Genomic DNA, 20,595 nt, shown 5'->3' on the forward strand with positions numbered 1-20,595 from the left:
AATTCATGTTTCCTACCTTTTTGTGTTGATTGAAGGCCATGTCATATTAAGCTTCCTTTTATGTTTAAAGAACACTTTTTGTGTGTGTGAGAATGGGAGATAGAGGAAGCCTCCCATAAAGGGTTGAAAGGAATGTAAATGTGTATTTTTATTATTATTCTTTTATTCACTATTTAGGCTGTTCTTTTTGATATACAAAGCTAAAAGCTATAAGGAAAAGCAGTATGTCATCTGTCTGGCCTAGATAGCCTCATTCAATGGCTAATGATATTTAATAAGGTCATAAAAACTAAGTCTTTCTGTAAACTTTTTTTTTCTGATGTTCTTGGCTGTTCCAAGTTCCATTTTAGTTTTAGAATATGTGTTAATATATATATAATGTGTGTATTGGAAGCTTGATTGTAGATTATCATATATAAATAAAGGCAAAAGTTTATACATATTTAAATGTGTAAATTTAATCATTTAATACCTGAACTAACAGTGGAACCACTGATATATAATATCTTAGAATATTAATATGTCATTCTTTATTCTCTTCCAAAGTCACATAATCACTACATTAAACTCAGGTTATTGTTGCTTGATATATTGCATGTATACATTGTATTTTAAAGTTGAATAGTTACAAATAATAAATTAAAATTATAATTATGGCACGATCATTTGGGGAGGTAAGTAAATCTCTTTGGAACCATTGGAGAAAAATATTGTTGTGCCTTCATATGAATTGCTTGCCTACTTTTAGGTAATGCTTATGGTTACAAGGTTCTTATTTGTCTATGACTTAGTATTGATTAAACATCTCTATAGACTGTGGATATGTAGCTCAGAGATGCAGTAGTTGCATGGCATGTGCAGGCCTTGGCTTTGATCACTGGCTCCATACAGACCTGTTTTAGAAACTATGGCAAATACTGAGAGAATGCTCTCTAATTTTAGAGGCTTCAAAAAGTAAAACAAAGATAGCATTTTCACTTCTGTGTAATTGTAATGACTAGAAATTCCATGTCTCACCGATTTTCAAGTTATAATAAGTATAATTTAATTATGGAAGTCAAAATATTAAAATATTTTTTAACAAAAATATTTTAAATGTATAATGAGACCAGTTTGTTCATGAACAGTCTGAACTATGGCATTATTTTTAATTTGTATTTATATTTATTTATTTATTTTAGATTTATTTTATTTATATGAGAACACTGTAGCTGTCTTCATACACACCACAAGAGGGCACCAGATCTCACTATAGATGGTTGTGCGCCACCGTGTGGTTGCTGCAAATTGAATTCAGGACCTCTAGAAGAGCAGTCAATGCTCTTAACTGATGAGTCATGTTTCCAGCTCCATCTATTTTCTTTTTTTCCTTTCTTTTTAGTGCTTATTGGGGTAGTTCACTGGTAGAATATATGCTTGCATGCTTAAATCCCTGGGTTCAGTGCCCAGCAAACCCCTTCCCCCTAAAAACACAAAAGAATTTGGAAAGTTTTGTCACAATCCTAACTAAACTGTAGAGGGAATTTCTTTTTGGTAAGCAGAGACTCCATCTCTTATACACTAAGTACAATAGATGAATAGGCATTCGGGTAGTTATGGGCAAGATACAGTGAAAGCACAGATTGCTATACAGAGCCGTTTTTCCTCCTTCCTTCTATCTGCTTTTCACCTGCTCTGTACTTTCATAATATTTTGGTTTTTGTTTGCTATTCATAGTTATATTTAGCTTTTATGTAAAGATGATAATTGGAGGTAGTACTGTTAATAATAATTTTTTCTTCATTTCTTTACTAGTTGAAGGAGAAAAACAAAACAAACATATTAGTCCACCAAAAGTATCTGGCAGAGAATCTTCTCCTGTATCGTCTTCCTCTGTAAATCAGGAGCCACTTGCAGTCAAGGAGAAGTTCATCCCGCCTGAACTAAGTATCTGGGACTACTTCATAGCCAAGGTAATAAAACATCGCTACACAGAAGAATGTAGTCAAATGGGAACAAGTGGGTTTAAAATAAATTATTAGATCTTGGTACTTCTAAGTATTTTCCCATACTAGTTTTAAAATTTTTAATTTGTGTTTAGGGTATTCAACAATATAGAAAGGAAGAAACACTGAACTATTTTGATCATACATCTAACCAGCTTTTAAGGCAATATATATATTACACACATTAGGACTCTCTATTTTAAACTAAAGTAAGATAAAAAGAGTAGCTAGTTAACATCTTAATATAATATACTTAATAGTGGCCAAGAATCAAGGAGTCAGGGTGTTCTGATCATCGGTTATCCCTGTTTAATTTCCTTTTCTTTTTCTTTTCAATCTTTTTTCCCTTCAGTCTTGACAATCAAAATTAGACCCTTATGTGGGCTTTGTACCACTAATTCCATAGTACCTCATTTATTTTAATACTGAGGCCACCCTGGGTTGTTTTGACAGGTACAAATTTTTATTTACCAGTATTTAGTTAAATAACATTATTATCTCAAGTTTAATTTTCTACACTAAATTACATACTCATAATTGCATAGCGAGCAAACTTCCCTACTGGCTCTCATTCCACACATCACTTTGCTATGTATGCAAGCTGCATGTTATGATAAGTGAACAGTCCTCTTTCAAAACCCATCAGTGGCCGGGCGGTGGTGGCGCACGCCTTTAATCCCAGCACTTGGGAGGCAGAGGCAGGCGGATTTCTGAGTTCGCGGCCAGCCTGGTCTACCAAGTGAGTTCCAGGACAGCCAGGGCTACACAGAGAAACCCTGTCTCGAAAAACCAAAAAAAAAAAAAAAAAAAAAAACCCATCAGTGATGGATCGTTTAGTACCTGTGATTCTTCTTACACACACATAACATAGATTGTAGTTATTTTGATTTCTTGTCTTCCATAAGATATTTTACATTCAGAAGAGGGAATTGGGAACAAAAATGAATGACATAAAAAGATGATCCTGAAAAGTAATAGTACTAAGAAGTCATCTTAAACTAAATATAAGTGAAGTGATAGAAACCCTAATTGTGAATAACATTGGTGATATTTGAAAGATTATGCACATGCAAATAGAAATTTAGTACAGCTAAACAGCATAAATACAGAAGGTAGTTTTGAAAAAGGATAAAAATATTTCAGATGCCAAAAACTTTACATTAAAGATACAACATTTAAAATGTAAAAGAGTAGACTGGAGAGATGGCTCGAGTTAAGAGCACTGACTGCTCTTCCAGAGGTCCTGAGTTCACAACCATCTGTAACAGGGATCCAATACCCTGTTCTGGTGTGTCTGAAGACAGCTATAGTGCACTCATAAATAAATAAATATTTCTTAAAAATGTAAAAGAGTGAAACTTAACAAGTTGGTCAGTTTGCCAGTATACAGAAAAAGGTACATGTTTCATGCCATGATTTACATAAGAATAATGCAAGTACCTTTTTAACTACAACTAGTAAGTTTAAATCAACAAAAAACTGTAATCACAGTGTAACTAATATTTTAATTATGCTGTCAGTTTTGGTTTTAATCCTTTCTATATTTCCCCAATACATAGATAACCAAAAGAAAAGTTTTTCATTTTCATTTATTTTTTATGTTATTTCCTTTAGTATATCTTTAATAATTTAAAGTTGAGGTTTCATTATTTTAAAAGCTACCTTCATATTAAATAATGTCAGTGTACTTGTAAGTTAGTAGTACATGTTTTTCTATATGTATGTGTGTGTGCATATCTATGTGCTGGTATGTATGCATGTATATGGGGGTACACTTGCACATGGGTACAGAGAATAACATCTGGTGTCATTCTTCAGGTGTTATTTACCTTATTTTGAGACAAGGTATCTAGCCTGTAAATTGCAAAGTAGACTAGGCTTGCTGGACTATAAGTCCAGGGATCTACCTGTCTCTGCTTCTCTAGTTCTAAGATACATACCAAACACTTGATCATTTTTTACATTGGTTCTGAATTTGCTTCCTGTACTTACATAGCAAGCAACTTAATAACTGAGTTATTACCCAAGCCTCCAACTGTACACATTTTTAGAAGCTGTATTTGTAAGTGTTACAGCTTGGATGGGAAAGGTATCCTGGCATTCGGGAGCAAAGCAATACAACAAAGACACTGCACAACAAACCTCACACAAGACATTTATTATTGAGAGGGAAAAGTCTGGGGTGGAGGTGACTGCTTATGCTCAGGAGAGAATCAGCAGAGAACGGGGCTGAACACATGGTTTGTATAGGGTTTCTTGGAGGGGAGGAAAGCTTTCAGGGTGGCTGGAGATTAGAGAGATTTTGTGGCCTGATTTTAGGGCAAGTTCAAGGATTTGTGGGATTTTTTTTTCCCATAGAGCAGATACTGGCCACTCTCCCACCTTGGGGCTGGAAAAGTCCTTTACAGCCTTCCCTGCTGCTTGAGTTGCTGTGAATGGTTGGCAATATTTCTTTTTTAACATGTTTAAATATAGCTCTGTCGAATTATTTTTTTAAAATGATCTTCCTACAATATATAAAAATCATCTTGTGTCTCAATCTTTAGGGAAACACTAGCTTATACAATCAATTACAGTAGACTAGGTGACAAACATTTGAACAGATTTGCAGTGGTTCTATTAAAACATGTGAGGACTGGAAAGATAGCTCAGTGGATACAAATGCTTACTGCCTTGATGGTTTGAATGAAAATGGTCCCCATAGGCTCATAGGGAGTGGCATTATTTGAAAGGATTAGGACCTGCGTCCTTGTTAGAGTAGATATGGCCTTGTTGGAGGAAGTGTGTCACTGGGTGGGCTTTGAGGTTTAAGAAGCTCAAGCCAGGCCCAGTGTTGCTCACTCTGCTGCCTATGGATCCAGATGTAAAACTCTCATCTACCACTCTTGCCTGCAGCAGCACCATACCTGCCTGCAAACATGCTTTCTGCCGTAATAATGGACTAAACCTCTGAACCTATAAGCCTAGAATGTTTTTCTTTATAAGAGTTGCCATTATCGTGGTGTTTCTTCACAGCAATAGAACTCAAGACTAAAACCTAAGTTTAATTCCCAGGATCCATGTCAGAGAGGTTAGCACCTGTAACTTCAGCTGGGATTCCAGCACTTTCTTCTGGCCTCTAGAGGCACGTGCAAATATGTAGCACATCCACGTACGTTTATACACTTGTACACATTGTCTTAGTCAATATGTCTTAGTTCCTATGAAGAGACACCATTACCACATCAACTCTTATGAATGCAAACATCTCACTGGGGTCTTGCTTACAGTTTCAGAGATTTACTCCATTGTCATGGCAGGGAGCAAGGCAGCATGGAGGCAGACATGGTACTGGGAACAGAGATTTCTGTATCCAGATCTGCAGGAAACAGAAGAAAGACTCACTAGGTCAGACTTGAAACCTCAAAGCCTACACCCATTTATACCACAATTTACTACATACAGCAAGGCCACACCTCCTAATCTCAATGAATGGATAAGGTTACACATTTTACTTCTATAATCTAATGCTTAGAATGCGATAATGTAGCACAGTGCATTCTCAGCTGCTTTAACCATTTGTTTTGACTAATAATTGTAAAGGTCACGTAATGTTTCTATTTTCTTCCTAGTTATTAACATTGTTTTTAAAATTTCTGCTCAATGATCAGTTTTTCATTTATACAGTACTCTACAGAACAGGGTCTATTTCTTCTGTTTTTTTACATTAATTGCCAAATCTCTCACATTTTCAACTTTTGGATATTTTCCAAACTATCTTATAGTAATTGACTGACCTAATCTCTGATGGTTCCACTCCAACTGGCCTGTTAAGCTTGATACTTCAGATAATGTAGGAAATGTGTCCCTTTCTTCCTCTCTGTCTTTATTTGATCTTCAGTTTTGGAAAATTGTTTCCTCTATTTATGGAATTATTGTTTAGTCAGACTTTATTAGCCCTGTTACTATTTTTAGGCTGGTAACTTTTTCTCCTTTAGGTTTCACTTAAATGTCACTTGTCAAAGAGGCCTTCTATGATCAGCTTTTACTTTTCTCCGTCTTTACTTTTTTCTATGTGACACTTAATATATAAATTTTACTTAATTTTTTTAGTTACTTGCTTATCTTTACCATTAAAAATATAAAACTCTTAAGGTGCCATTGGTTGTAATTCTTTTAAACATTGTTTTATCAAGACAATTTATTCTGGCAAATGCCTATATTTCCCAACACTTGAGAGGTTGAAGAAGGTAGATCACAAGTCAAAGACTAGCCTGGGCTGCTTAGAAAGACCTTGATAGAGGAACGCAGGGTCGATTAGATCTATCTCAAGTAGACTTTTGGGGCACATTCTGAAGAATTGTTTTGTTTACTGAGTGAAGAGATAAAATTATATCAAAGATATTCTGTAGTAAATAATAGGTACTTTGCTTACAGTAAAGTATCCACAAATGAGATGAATTATATGTTTGAATGCATCAAACCAGATATTTGGATAATAATAAACATATTTTTTCTTTCAGCCTTTTCTCCCACCTTCCCAAAGTAGAGCAGAGTATGATTCTGAGGAGAGTCTAGAAAGCGATGATGATGAAGATGCTGATGATGACGATACTTTGCCTTCTGATCTCCAACTCCATGAGCATTCAAATTCAAATTCATTCAGGTATTGAATATTGTGTTTAAAGTTTCTTTTAGAAAATCACTTGGGCCTATATAAATTTTTAAAGTAACATGGAATAACTCACTGATTTATTACATACTATTTAGTTGAAATTGTCAGATTCTTTTTTTCAGCAATAAATTATCAATTAACTTTTGATCATCTCTTGGTAAATCATTATAATTTCTAGCATGTTGTGCAAATACTTTCATATTATGCTTTGATTTGGGCCCATAAGGTAAGTCTTAAGACTTTAACCACAAACATCAAATGCCTCTTTGGTAGACTTCTAGTTCTAGGAGATATCTTTAAAAAGCTTCTGTAATTATAAAAATCTTTTAAGTATTTACTATACTAATAGCATTTTGAACGGTTTTCTGGCTTTATATTTATGAGTGATCTTATTCATATGTTTATGTTGGAGCATCAATGTATTGTATTAAGACATGGCATATTAATGATGAGTTGACAATAGTTAGAAAAGAAAGAAGCAGATTTCTGGACTAGTAAATCTGAAAAATTAAGAGATTTTGCTTACTAGTGTATTTTTGAATTAAGTTTACCTTTTGACTATATAAACATATATATGACTCAGAAGCCAAATTTTATAACCTAACAATTTAAGGTGGAACCTATTTAAAAACTGGCCTGTACTGGGGTTGTAGCTCAGTTTTAGAGCATTTGTTTTAAATGTGTGAAGCCCTGTGTTTAATCCTCAGTATTGGAAAAATGGAAGGGACAGGGGAAGGTGGCCAAAAGACTTGACTAGATAGGTATTTCTCTAAAGAAGACATGCAAATGACTGATAAACACTGGAAAGATACTCTGGTTATTAGGGGAAAGGTTAATGAAAACCAGAGTGGGAAGGATGATATCTTATACCCATTAAGGATGCTACAACAGAAATAACTAAATGACAGTATTGGCCAAAATGGAGAGAAATTAGAGCTTTTGTGTTCTTTTGGTCAGACTCTAAAATGGTACAGACACTTTGAAAAATGGTAATGTAGTTTCTTTAAAACTTATACTACTGTATAAAATGGTAATTCTACTTTGGGTATATACCAAAAGAATTGAAAGAGGTCAAATGTGTGATGGTACATCTAGTTGACAGCAGCTTAAAGGCCAGTGGATTGAAGCAATTCAAGTGTCTGATAGAGTGACTGAATAAGCAAAATGTGTTATGTATGTTACAAAATGCATTCAATAGTCAAATTCATAGAGATGGAGAAGTGTTTTTTTTTAAGCAGTCATGTTCCATGAAGTGTTGTAGAGAATGATGCTGGTGCTGATTCCAAAACAGTGTGAGCACACTGTTGTTGAGAATGCTAAACTGCGAAACTTGACAGTGTGTGCATTTTGCATAGTTGATAATTTAAGGCCAGTACATAAGTCATAAACATGATCTATTCAAAATTAAAGATGGAGGAATAATTTTAAGTTGAACTATATAAAAATATAAAGCTAAGCGCCTCATATTTCTTGTTTCTGCTCAGTTTTCTTTGGCACTTGTAAAGATAGCCATTTTTACTAGTTTCTATGTCCTTCTCATCACAGAACTAAGTACCTCTGTATTTCCCCTGCTTTATTACATAGAAGACAACACAATCATATATGATGCCCTGAAGCTTGCTGTCCAATTACTATTGCACACTGTAGTTTTATCAATATTAAAGCTTCATTTTTATAGTTACCTTAAAATTCCATCCTTGAAAACTTTCACTATTGAGCTACTACTCTCCTGGCAGGCATTTAGGTTATTTTCACTGTTTTAGATAATGCTGATATGAATTATTAGTTATATGTATTATGACTTAGGTGTTGTAGATGTATGTCTTTAATTCCTATTAGGAAATTGTTATGTTAAAGGATAGCATCAGTTCTAGATCTCATGTAAATCTTTAATGGAGAAATTTTTTATTTTTAGTTGGTCTTTGATGAGATTGGCCATGGTCCAGTTGGTGCTCAACAATTTGAAGACTTTCTATCCCTTTGCAGGTCATGATCTTGCAGGTAATGAACACCTTAATATAACTCGATGCCAGTTGTTATTCTTTATGAGTATCTAAATAAATAAAAACTTTAATGAGTTCCTGTGGTAAAGGATGCATTTCTTTTGGGTATAAACTATTTTTAAATGTTCTTATCATATCGCTGAGGAGGGAAATGTTTGAAAAAAATCAAAGGCTCTGAACCTGGTATTATTATATTGAGAGTATATCTCTGCCTGGGACTTAATATTAAACCTATAAACCTTCAAAAATAGTGATGAGTTCCACATTAGGAGATGGTTGTACAGAAGATAAAGGAATGTGGTCTTATAAAAAAATGCTTCAGCTGTAAACTGTGGTTTTTCATACACTAAACACTAAAATATCAGATTAATGATAAAAATTTTGTGACTGTGTTGGAATAACAAAGGAAGAAAAATTTATACTTATTCTATTGTAATAAATCAGTAGGTAATTTTCAGAATTTTAAATCAAGACCGTTACTAGATGAGGGTAGATAAACAAAAATAGTTAAATTGGTACTTCATTTCATGGTAAGGATCAGAAACTTTGCTTATTATTTTCATTTTTAAACAAAAATGCTAAATGATACTCTGGCTTGTTTCAAAGATTAAAGCACTTAATTTTTCTTCCATAAACATTTTCGTAATCTTCAAAAACATTTTCATGTGAAATTAAATTTCTAAGTAGAAATGTTAAAATAGCCATATAGATTTATGATATTTTATCTTCAAAATACCAGATTCTGTGCCCACATATTCTACTAAATTTTATTAATATCCCCTGCTTTCTCAGAAGCATTTTACTGTAGAATAAAGCCATATATTAATTTTTTTTTTTTTTTTTTTTAGAACTACCAGTTAGTTCACCTCTTTGTCATGCAGTTCTAAAAACTCTTCAGTGCTGGGAACAAGTTCTTCTCCGGCGACTTGAAATCCATGGTGGACCACCTCAAAACTATATCTCAAGTCACACTTCTGAAGAGAATGTGTCTGCAGGCCCTGCAATACTCCGTCACAAAGCTTTACTAGAACCTACAAACACTCCTTTCAAGTAGGTTTTGCCATGGTTATTGTTTTGCTGTTGCTGTTATTGTTATTGTTTTGCAAAAAAGAAAAAATAGTACTTTTGGAGAATCAGGCTGTCTTTGAGTAGTGTTTAAAGAAAAAAAAATACTTATAGTCCATGCTTAACATTTTGTTCTAGGAACATATCTGTGTCTTTGGTATAATACTTGTGAGTCTCAAAGGTTATCATACATATTTGTTGAAGGTCCTGATAGTAAGTATTCTAGGCTTTTTAGGATTCCTTGTTGTGACTAGGTAACTCTGGCATTGCAGAGTGAAAGCAACCACACAAAATATATAACAAAGGAGGCTTGGCTATGAGCCAGTAAACTTGAGTTTTTGGAAATATGGGACAGACTAGCTAGATACAGCTTGAGGAGTGTACTTTTATTGAACTCCTACTCTGCAACAGAATAATAACTACTCAACAACTGTTTTACTATCCACGAAAAGAAAACGATTGACCTATAGGTACGTTTATGCAATATTTGCTTTATCTAGAAAGTGTTTCCCTGAATTAATGTTTACTTAACAGTGTATTTAGTTCTTCAGTGTCGTCATTTTCATTCTTGAAGAAGCACTTTTGGCCAGGAACATGAAGGTTATAGACTTACTGCGTTCATAGAAAACACATTAAAAACAAGACAACAACAACAAAAAAGCAATAAAATGCCCTGCTTCTAGTTGTCTTCTATGAAACACAACTTTTTAAAAATTTCTTGTCTTTAATTAAAGGTTCAAGAAATTATGACCAACCCCTCTAGCCAAATTCAGTCCTATTCCTGATTTTGTCAGTAAAATTTTATTAGCTCATAGCTATAAATATTTTCATATTAGGATAAGACATAAAGTAATGCTTTATAATGTCAGTAAATGCTTAAAATAAGTATCTCTAGTGCAGAATCTAGAATGCTTTAAAGCCTAAAACTTTTTGGATGTCATATCATCACTTAAAAAGTATTAAATTTTAGCCAAACATGGTAGTGCATGCACTAAGGAGGCAGGGACAAAAGCAGGTGGATCTTTGTGAGTTTGAACCTGGTCTATATAGTGAGTTCCAGTCCTACCATAGTTTTGAGAAACTCTCAAAAAGCACAAACCAAACCCAAAACAAAAAAAGTTCAGATTAGTGATCGTCAACTTGTCTGCTTTCCCACTACAGTGACAAACTAATAGGAACTATATTGTCCACTAGTCCTATAATATCAGTTACATGATCCTTTATGAAAAAGTTCTTTGGCTGCTTTCCTAGGTCATGGGGTGTGATCCTAGCCAATTCTGATAAACACTGGTATACTTCTAAGGAATTGTTATTCAGAAATCTTTGAGGTAAATAATTAATGTACTGTACCTATAGATCCAAAAATCATCTTGCACTATCAGTGAAGAGGCTTTGGCAGTACTTGGTGAAACAGGAAGAAATTCAAGAAACTTTTATCAGAAATATTTTCACAAAGAAACGATGTCTAAATGAGGTTTGTATATGTTAAAACTCTTTACTATTTTATTACTAAAGCTTCATAGTATTCTGTAATCAATAAAATAATTGAAGTTTGCCAATCTTTTTTGAAAATCCATAAACTTTAATTAATGTTTATAAGAACAATATTTTTACATCATATTCTTGGAGCTTTTTTCTCTGAAGTAGATACTGAGATGAGAGTTTGATTCTTGCATATCATGTTTTATATTATATGACCAGTTACTTAAGAGACATTTCCTCTGATTTTCCTATGATAGTTAAGAGAATTCTATTTTAGAATTAGTTGAAACTTATTTTCCTACTGGAAACATTTTGAATATGCATATTTTCTCTTTCTGTGAATTATATATCAATAAGAGAAATTTTACAAATCATTAGGTGAACCTAAACAGTAGACATAGTTATAATTAGCCAGATATTCCTCTGGAGTCATTAACAAAGTATAAATGACAGATGGTCTCTAGGCCATGTTCTGAGTAACAAGTAATTAATCTGAAAATAAATTTTGTACTGGTTTTGAAGTGGGAGGAAAGACCAAAGCCATATGGTTAGAAAAATAAGAAAATAGAAGGATTTTACATTAGAGAAGCAAAAAAACAAGATATCATCAAACATTGCAAAAAGAAAATTTTCATATATGACTGCATTTCAAGTACTGAGTTGTTTGATTTTTTTTTGAAATTATAATGTAATTACATCGTGTACCTCTCCCATAGTAACAAATTGTAATAAAAAACAATGGATGGGTATGTTGTTACTATTTGCTGTGACCATACTACAAAAAAAGAATATATAGCACTTTTGTTCATTTCGAATTTAAAAGTGAACACTTTGTTAGCATATTAAAATCTAGGCAGGTGTGAATGCTGTTTACTTATTAATATAACTATGAAAATATTGTTATATATTAGTATGTGAATTATTACTACAACAGTTCAAGAATGGTAAAATACAGTTAACAGTGAATATGCTAGACAGAACTATATGACTGATTAAACTGTTATGTAGAGAGGTGTACTTTTTAAAAATGTATTTTTCTAAAATGAATAATAATTTATGGCTTTCTTATGTAGTCTATAAGGATACTGCTACATTGTCCTAGGTCTTCAATGCTCACTCAGCTTGTTACTTTTTCCATAGTATACCTTTTAACATGCATATGCACATTGGATTATCTTGGTGACTCAGCATAGAGAAACAGTGGTACAACTCTGCCATATTGTATAAGAATAACAGTTAATGAGTAAACTTGCACATTTTTATCTATTTTATATTATGGGTATGGAGTTAACATTTGGTTTAATGTTTGTCTAATATAATATTGACATTTTTAAATTTGTGACAAATGTTATGCGTTTTCCTGTTGTATTGAGCCCACAACTAAGTAGTCATTGCTGTATTCTGTATCGGGGGAGGATTTTGAAACAGAGTTTTAATCATAGCTTTGTTTGAAGCTTCATGATACCTTCTGAAAAACTGAAAACTGCTTTTATTACAGTTTTTTAATCAAAAGCATGAATACAAGTATTAAATAACAGCTTCTATAACATCAGTAAGCTAATTATTTTTCTGAATTTTTTAATCTACAAGGCAACTGTAAGTTCTTTGCAATGTTTTTATAATAAATAACTTAAACACTAGCACAATCGTTGAAAGTTTTGAGAAATTTGTTGTGTTTGTTTTGTAAAGGAAAATGAATTTATTTACAGTTGGCTAAATGGAGGCAGGGATGGCTAATGTTCTTCCTATACCACGTTAGCTATTTTATAATTTATAGGAAACCATGGTACAAAAACTAGCACAAGTGTAAATGTAGCTGTGAAACAGGCTAGCTAGACCTTTTCTAGGGTGGAGAAGGGGTGGAAGATAGGAAGGAAAGATAAACAGGTCAAGGACCCTGACCCAGGTTGTTCCCATTTTCTCATTCTCTGCTATACACACGAATTTTTATTCAAGTCTGGGCTAAGGAGAAATTGAGGTCTTGAAAGATCCTCCCTTTATGAAAGAAAAAGACCTTGGATTTTATGGAATGTAGAATTCCTACTCACTTCCCATTCTGGACTTAGTAGTAAGAATTTGTTATTCCCTTGTAGTTTTATTGCTGACTGTGATATTCCTAAAGAGACTTTAATAAAGGAATATGAAAAAACAAAAAAACATAGGTTGGATAGAGTTAAATAAAGTCTTAAATTTATAGAGTTGATAGAAAATTATTTACTCTTGCTAGCAATTAAGTTGCCTGTTTTGGGTATTCATAAAATTGCCTGTTGTGTATTATTTATATTAAAGTGATCATTAAAGCCATTGTGAATTTAGTTACTCAGAAAACAGATAAATGCATGTTCTGTATTTGATGATGCTGTTTTTTTATTCCTTTATGTAATTTAAAATGAAGTTTTACCATTTCTTTTTCTGATCTCATTTCTTTTTCATATCTTAAAATTCTTATGTATCTCAGAGCTTTCCTTTTCCTGTATAATGTAGTTTAATGGACATTATTTTAGTTTTTAACTAAAATTTCTCCAAAGTGGTTGTATTTATTTGGAAATTAATTACACATGGTTTGAGGTAGGCTATTAAAACTATTCCCAACAAAAGTTGGATTTAACAGTTAACATCTCTATTCTTTATCAGTTGTATTTTATTTTCTGAGAACTTAAAAGTCCTGATGTGCTTTTTCTTTAACCAATACTAATGTCACCTTTGAGTGAGGCTGTATGCCTTCAAGCAAGTTACCGACTATTCCTGGCAACATGCATAGGAGAATTTGAAAGGTAGAAATTGGAATTTTCTATTAAGGATATTTTCTGGAGGAATTATATGTCATAGAAGTAAGACAGTAGTCTTTAAGACAATAGATTGACTTCAATTTTTAGTTGACACCAGAAGCTCTGAATTTACACATATAATGTACCTTAGATAAAATGTTTTAATGTCAACATTATAAAGCAAATGAGAAAAAAAGGGCAGTGCAATAAAATTTATAGTGCTAAATAAGGAATTTTGAGCCTTCAAGATTTCTTACTCTTTAACCATACATTCTCCAGCATATATTTCTTTTTAATATATGAAATTTAAGAAGATATCATTTCCATATTCTTTTTTAGTAATTTGGTTACAAGTATAAGTTTAAAAAAATACCTCAATGTTGTACATGTTACATCTCATCTTTACTCTTTGACATGTGATTATTCTTTCTTAATGAAGTCATTAGAGGACAGCAGTGAAACCATCAAAAATTCTATGATGGAGGAGCCAAACATCAATAAGGTACATTAATGTCATTCAACTGAAATTAAAAATTGCATTCTTAACCAAAACAAGAGATTTGCATTTTGATTTTCAACTGGACTTGGTTTCCAGTGGAATGAGATTCATCCCCTCAACTTACTGTTTAATCTTATCAACTTAAATGTTGCAAACATAAAAATTGGCCCTCTTTTGTTAATTAAAAGAATGCAGTTTTAAAGAGAGTTGAATGTTCCCTGTGTTGGCTACAGATTTTTCTGAATAAATACCTCTGAAGTTGTTAGGAACTGTAATTACATCAAGAGGTATAAAGTTCAGTAGCATTCAGTGTTCTATGTTTGCAGGTATCTCCTTTGAAAGTCACACTTCTCTCTTACTTGAAAAATACAGCAATTACTAGTGTGTAGTATTTATTTCACTCTGAAAAATGGCATATAACACAAATGCCTTTTGCATTTTAAGTACTTAAGTTCTTGAAATTAAAACAGAGCAGATAAGAATTGGTACAGTCATAAATAACTCCTAGATTTTTTCTGTGGCCACAACATTCAGGTATGACTCTTAGGTTGATTCTTATTCATCCATCCTACTATATATAGACTTAGAAATTGAAAGAAAACCTCATATCAGTAATTTCAGGGGGAAATTTTTCTCAAAAGAATTTTTTTTCAGGACACTGATTCTTACTGTTTCCCAAAAGAATTGAGGAAGCAACTGCTAAAAGACTAATTTGATATCAGGTGTTTATTATATCTAAAATTGGTAAAATAAATAAATGTTTGCATATTTTGAATTTTCTAATCATTTTTATTTTGAAAGATTATGATTCAAATTTTTCTTGCTTAGATAATGATATTAAATAATGTCTCTATCATTGGGAATTATTTTTTAAATATTTTTATTTTGATACTTTAGATAAAATATTTGTTTTCTTGATATATTCCTAAAGTCTTGTCTATACTACCTAAAAACACAATCATTGTATGATTGCCCTCACTGCTATTTCAGCCAGTATTTTCAAGCCAGATTCTCCTATACATTTTAGAAAACATCTTTATGGAAAATAGGAAAATGGCCAAAAATATTTGAAAAAGTGTTTTATGTCCTAACTGACAGGAGAATACAAATTAAAGCTGCTTTGAGATTCCATCTGACCACACTCAGAATGGCCATTAAGAATATAAAGCATAACAATATAAAGCTATTGTTTATATTCTTTATATAACAAATGCTGGCAATAGTGTGGGCAGATAGGAGCCCTACACATGGCTAATGGGAGTATAAACTGGCACACCTACTATGGAAATAATATAGAGGCTCCCTGGAAAACTAAAAATAGAATTCACCTACCCATACATTCCTCTTCTGGGTACTCCCCAAGGACTCCTAAGTCAACACACCACAGAGATACTAACACATCCTTGTTCATTTCCATACTATCCACAATAGGTAGGAAATGGAGCCAGCCTAAGTTTCTGTCTGTAAATAATGTAGTACATGTACATAATGAAATAGTATTCATCCATAAAGGAAAATGAAATTTTGACACTTGCAGGAAAATGGATGGACCTAGAAATCATTATTTTAAGTAAAGTATGCCACACTCAAGACAAGTATCATGTTTCTTTATGTAAACACCCCTCCCCCTTTTCTTCTCCCTCTCCCCCTCTCCCTCCCTCTCATCCTCCCTATCTCCCTCTCCCTCTCTGTATGTATGTTGTGGGGGGGGGGGGTCATGAAAGAAGGGGAATTATGAGACAAGAGGCAAACATCTTAAATGAGAAGAGGACAAAGATGGTATTTATGTGACTGAATAAACCTTGATTTCACCTCAGAAAGCAGAGAAATAGGTCCACTCAAGTATGCATTGGCAAAATTAGAAGTTTATTGAGGTTATTTGCATGAGCATATCTGACTCAAAAGCAGCTACATCACTGAAGAGTGTACCTCAAATGACTGATACTCATAAAGGATTTATCTCTGGAGCTCCATGCCCAATTTACTATCCTCACAGACAGCCTTCTTTGGCCTAGGAATTCTTTACTGCTCTTAAAACTTTGAAGAGGATCTTGTGAATTCTCTTGTAACTCTTAAGTTTCTTGGGCCTTGACTATTTCATGAGCTTCTCGTGTCTTCTAAGTTTTGTTAGTTTCTGGAAAATCTCAAGAGTCTCTCTATTTTTGCCTAGCATGAAATACTTCAATTTAAAGAACTAGTTAGATAACAAAGGATAATGGGAGTATCTGTGGCATGTAGAGGAAAGAAACCAACAGAAGAGAAGCAGGAGGGGAAAGGGTAGTAGGAGAGAGAGATGAATTAGAACAAAGTATAGTAATACACGCATGAAAATGTTATAAGGGAACTTCATATGATGTCTTTTAAAAGTAAAGCCACTTCGTAAACTTAAATAACTGCATATATCTAAAGTATGCAGCTTGCTCAGTTTAATCATCACTATCACGATGATGGGTATATACATCAACCCTCATCAACCTTTTTTAATCCTTTTTTCCTCTCTTCTTATCTCTATCATTTTCTTGCCCAAGTAGCCACAATTGTGTAAGTTACTTTTCATTTTCAGGAATTCTATATAGGTGAAGTCATATGTCATTTATTTTATTTTATTTTTGCTGTTCTATTTAATACAGATTCTCATTCTGAATCCTGTGCTGGTCAGGAGCTCATTATGTAGCCCTTAGTGGCCTCACACTCAGGGCAGTCTGTCTGCCTCAACCTCTGAGGTGCTGGGGATTGCAGACATAAGCCACTATGCTTAGGTTTTTCTTTTGTTTTTTTGTTTTTGTTTTTTGCTTTTCTAATCTATGTCTTTTATTAAGCATAATTATTTTGAGATTCCTCCATGTCATGTGTTTTGATAGTTCATTACTTCCTATTGTTGATACTTATTATATTGTATGACTAGATCATAATCTGTTCATCTTTTTACCTAATGATTTGATGACATTTTAGAGCAATTTCAAATAAGGCTGTCTTAAAATTCATGCATAAAGGTCTTTATATATATAGAGAGAGACTTTCTTTCTTGGATAAATGCCTAGGAGTAGATGGCTGATTTACATGGTAGGTATTTTATATTTTTACTAGCAGTGTTAACCTTTTATTCTAACATATGACATAGTTGGCTGTTAAATTTTACCAATTGTTATAGTTTATTGTAGATTTAATTTCTATTAAGCACTTTTTATTTCATGAAATTGCCATTTCCCCATTTTCATATTGCAAACATCATGAGAAAACTGTTTTAAAAAACAAAATGTCAGTTCCTTTTAATGTCCCTCTGATTCCCTCTCTTCACTAGGTGTCAAAACCTAATATGGTTAGATCATATCACTAGCCCATTTGACTGAGTTTGCCCTTGTCTTTGAAGTATTCTAAATTCGTTGCCAGCTTCTATCCTCTTTCATTTCAGCTTTTCAATGTCCTTTACTACTATTGATCCCTGACAGTTTTCTAACATTATTGCTTCACTTAATTTCTATAACATAAAAGTTGCTTGTGTTAGCTAGTTTGCTGTCAATTTCTAACCTGGCTTCACCTGTATCTTTCCTTGAGAATACTTAGTTCTGTTTTTATTTTGTTTTTTGATTGATCTTACAGTAAGTATTATCTTTGTGCTGCTACCATTCAAATAACACTAGCTCTAAGTCGTTACTAATGCATTCCTCCCCACTCTGGCTTCCCTTTTACTTTTCCCTTCTGTGTAAATGGTTCCTTCATTTGTTCATTTATAGGCTTGAAAACTATAATCAGCCTTTCTTTAGTCATACTAAAAGAATATAACCCATTAGCACAATTTATCTCCTTCTAACCACTTACCACTTGTTCTCCTGATCCAGTCTTCCCCAGTTCTCTCTTCAGCCATAACAGCTTCTTACCCCATTTAGTTACAGCCATTCTCATATTCTTTGTTTCGGGTCCTAACAGATTTTCCAGAATAATTTGATGGCCTCTAAACATTCTTGTGACAACTGGATCTGTATTGTAGGTGTTTAAGGCCTTTCCATAAACAGAACCTGCCTGATTTCTAGATCTTAAATCCTACTTGTATAGTCATTCTTAAATAAATTTCACCTGAAGCTCTTGAGATGCTAGGCTCCGTTTCTTTGCTCACCCTTATGGGATTTAATAGTGTATTTGACATGGTGTTTAGAACCGTCATTTTTAAAATATCACCTCAGTTGAATCTCAAGTAGGCTATCTTAACATCAGGCCGTTGAGAAACATTGTTTCAGATAAGAAGTATGTATTCCCATATTGAGAAAGCTGTTTTGAAATTCATTTGTGCCTGCTTTCTTTCCATGGTAAAGTTGGAAAAAACTCTCCACTTGAACAAGCTTGTTCCTACTCTGTGTTTACCAGCAGACCCTCTATTCTGTGAAAATGTCATGTCTCTTCTAATACCTTCAGGTCTTTAGACCCAGCAGTAGTCTCTTGGTGTACTTTGTTGATAATCCAAAACTACTGGAGCAGCCTCGTGGGTACTTTAGATACCAGGCAGATAAATGGATAATTCCAGTTTTTATTTTAAAAAATACAGAAATGGGTCAGAACTAGTATTTGCCTTATAATAGAAGTAGACCTTCAGCCCAGAATGTTTATCAAACACTGAAATTATTTTATGTTTGTAAGCAACTTATATTTTAGATAGACAATATTTGGCATTTATATATCGAGGAACTATAAATTTTGTTTTAATCAGAATATGCAGGCTTTGGTATTACATAAGACTCTGCACTTTTCAATTAAACAGTCATTCTGGGGACCATTTTTAAAATAATTTTTTTAAATCAGTGAGCAGACACCTAAACTTTCTGCAAAATGAACTTGTGTGCTAATTTCAAAATAATGATTTCTGCATTTCATAATGAGATTTGAAACATTTCTTAGTAACGTACTTTAGAAGATTAAAGGTAAGGATGTTAAGGTAAAAGGGAGTAATATATCAAGCAATGTTTCTTTTAGTTGCCTGAACTTTCCAACTACCTATTTTGGTAATGCTGATGTTACAATATTCACTTCTTAACTCAAAAGTGTTATACATACATACATGGATACACAGAATATCAAATATTTATCCCTCATATAAATTCACTTGAATTTATTCAACTACTAAAATGAATTACTGACTTAAGTGAGTTTCCATCCCTTTCTTGACTTCAGTTTCTCCTTATTAAGTGGAGGATTATTTTAGATTAGAAGTCAGTAACATTTGTTAGTCTAAGAATGGCCTTTGGACTTTGTAGTAAGTGGTTTAAAGGGAGAAACAAAATACTAAAAATGTCAACAGTGAACCTTTGTGGTCTATAACGCTGGACTATTATTATGTTCCTTACAATACTTATATATATTATTAAATAATTACACTACTTAAAAACTTGGAAAATCTTTACTTCAATTATTAAAATGACTTGATCCTTTAAAGTTAGTGTTCTTGAAATAAACAGATCAAGAAGGTATATGTTTTATTAACTGTCTTTTTATATATGAAAACAAGCTTTAAAGAATTCCCATATCAAATTATTTTCTGGAATAATTAATGTATGCAATAGTACCTTTGGTATTGATGCATTTGGAATCTTTGTTTAAATAATTTGTGAAAGAACTAGATAATTTGCATATATTCATTTGTTTTATTAATAAAATAGGAATTGTAATATTATACTTTCTTCTATTTAGATAGAGGCAGATCTGGGATATCCTGGTGGTAAAGCAAGAATTATTCATAAAGAATCTGATATCATTACTGCCTTTGCTGTTAATAAGGTAAGTATATAGACAATTATATTTTCTATGACTTGTAACTATTCCTTACTGGAGAACATCTTACCAGTTCACTCAATGATAGTACTCTACTTCCAGATCTACTTCCCATTCCTTAAATTATTATCTAGTAAGACTTGTCTTCAGTAAAACTACTATATAATTTACTAATGTAGTTTTGTTATTGGAAATATAATAAACTATTTTATTGCTACACAGAAAACAATATTAGATATTTGAATATCAACCAATAACTTTAAAATATACAAGATAATACATTAGTTAATCCAAAAAGGCTTTCTAGGGCCTTATATGAGCTTATTATATATAGTTCTAGGACTTAAACTCAAGTACTAGAAGACCTCCTTTTTTGGCG

At 32.8% G+C, this 20,595-nt stretch overlaps 1 protein-coding gene across 2 annotated transcripts in view; it reads left to right on the forward strand.

Moving 5' to 3' along the window:
- The window catches only part of Dmxl1 (Dmx like 1), a 152,745-nt gene that overhangs the window by 87,998 nt on the left and 44,152 nt on the right, over positions 1 to 20,595 (forward strand). For both annotated transcript variants that reach the window (XM_028777140.1, XM_028777141.1), the window contains 6 exons: positions 1,795 to 1,952; positions 6,488 to 6,630; positions 8,555 to 8,640; positions 9,491 to 9,692; positions 11,064 to 11,181; positions 20,136 to 20,222. In XM_028777140.1, the coding sequence (XP_028632973.1) occupies positions 1,795 to 1,952; positions 6,488 to 6,630; positions 8,555 to 8,640; positions 9,491 to 9,692; positions 11,064 to 11,181; positions 20,136 to 20,222 (794 nt within the window). The remainder of the gene's footprint in view (positions 1 to 1,794; positions 1,953 to 6,487; positions 6,631 to 8,554; positions 8,641 to 9,490; positions 9,693 to 11,063; positions 11,182 to 20,135; positions 20,223 to 20,595) is intronic.

This window comes from Grammomys surdaster, unplaced genomic scaffold, assembly GCF_004785775.1.
Source record: "Grammomys surdaster isolate TR1022 unplaced genomic scaffold, NIH_TR_1.0 278, whole genome shotgun sequence".
NCBI lineage: Eukaryota > Metazoa > Chordata > Mammalia > Rodentia > Muridae > Grammomys > Grammomys surdaster.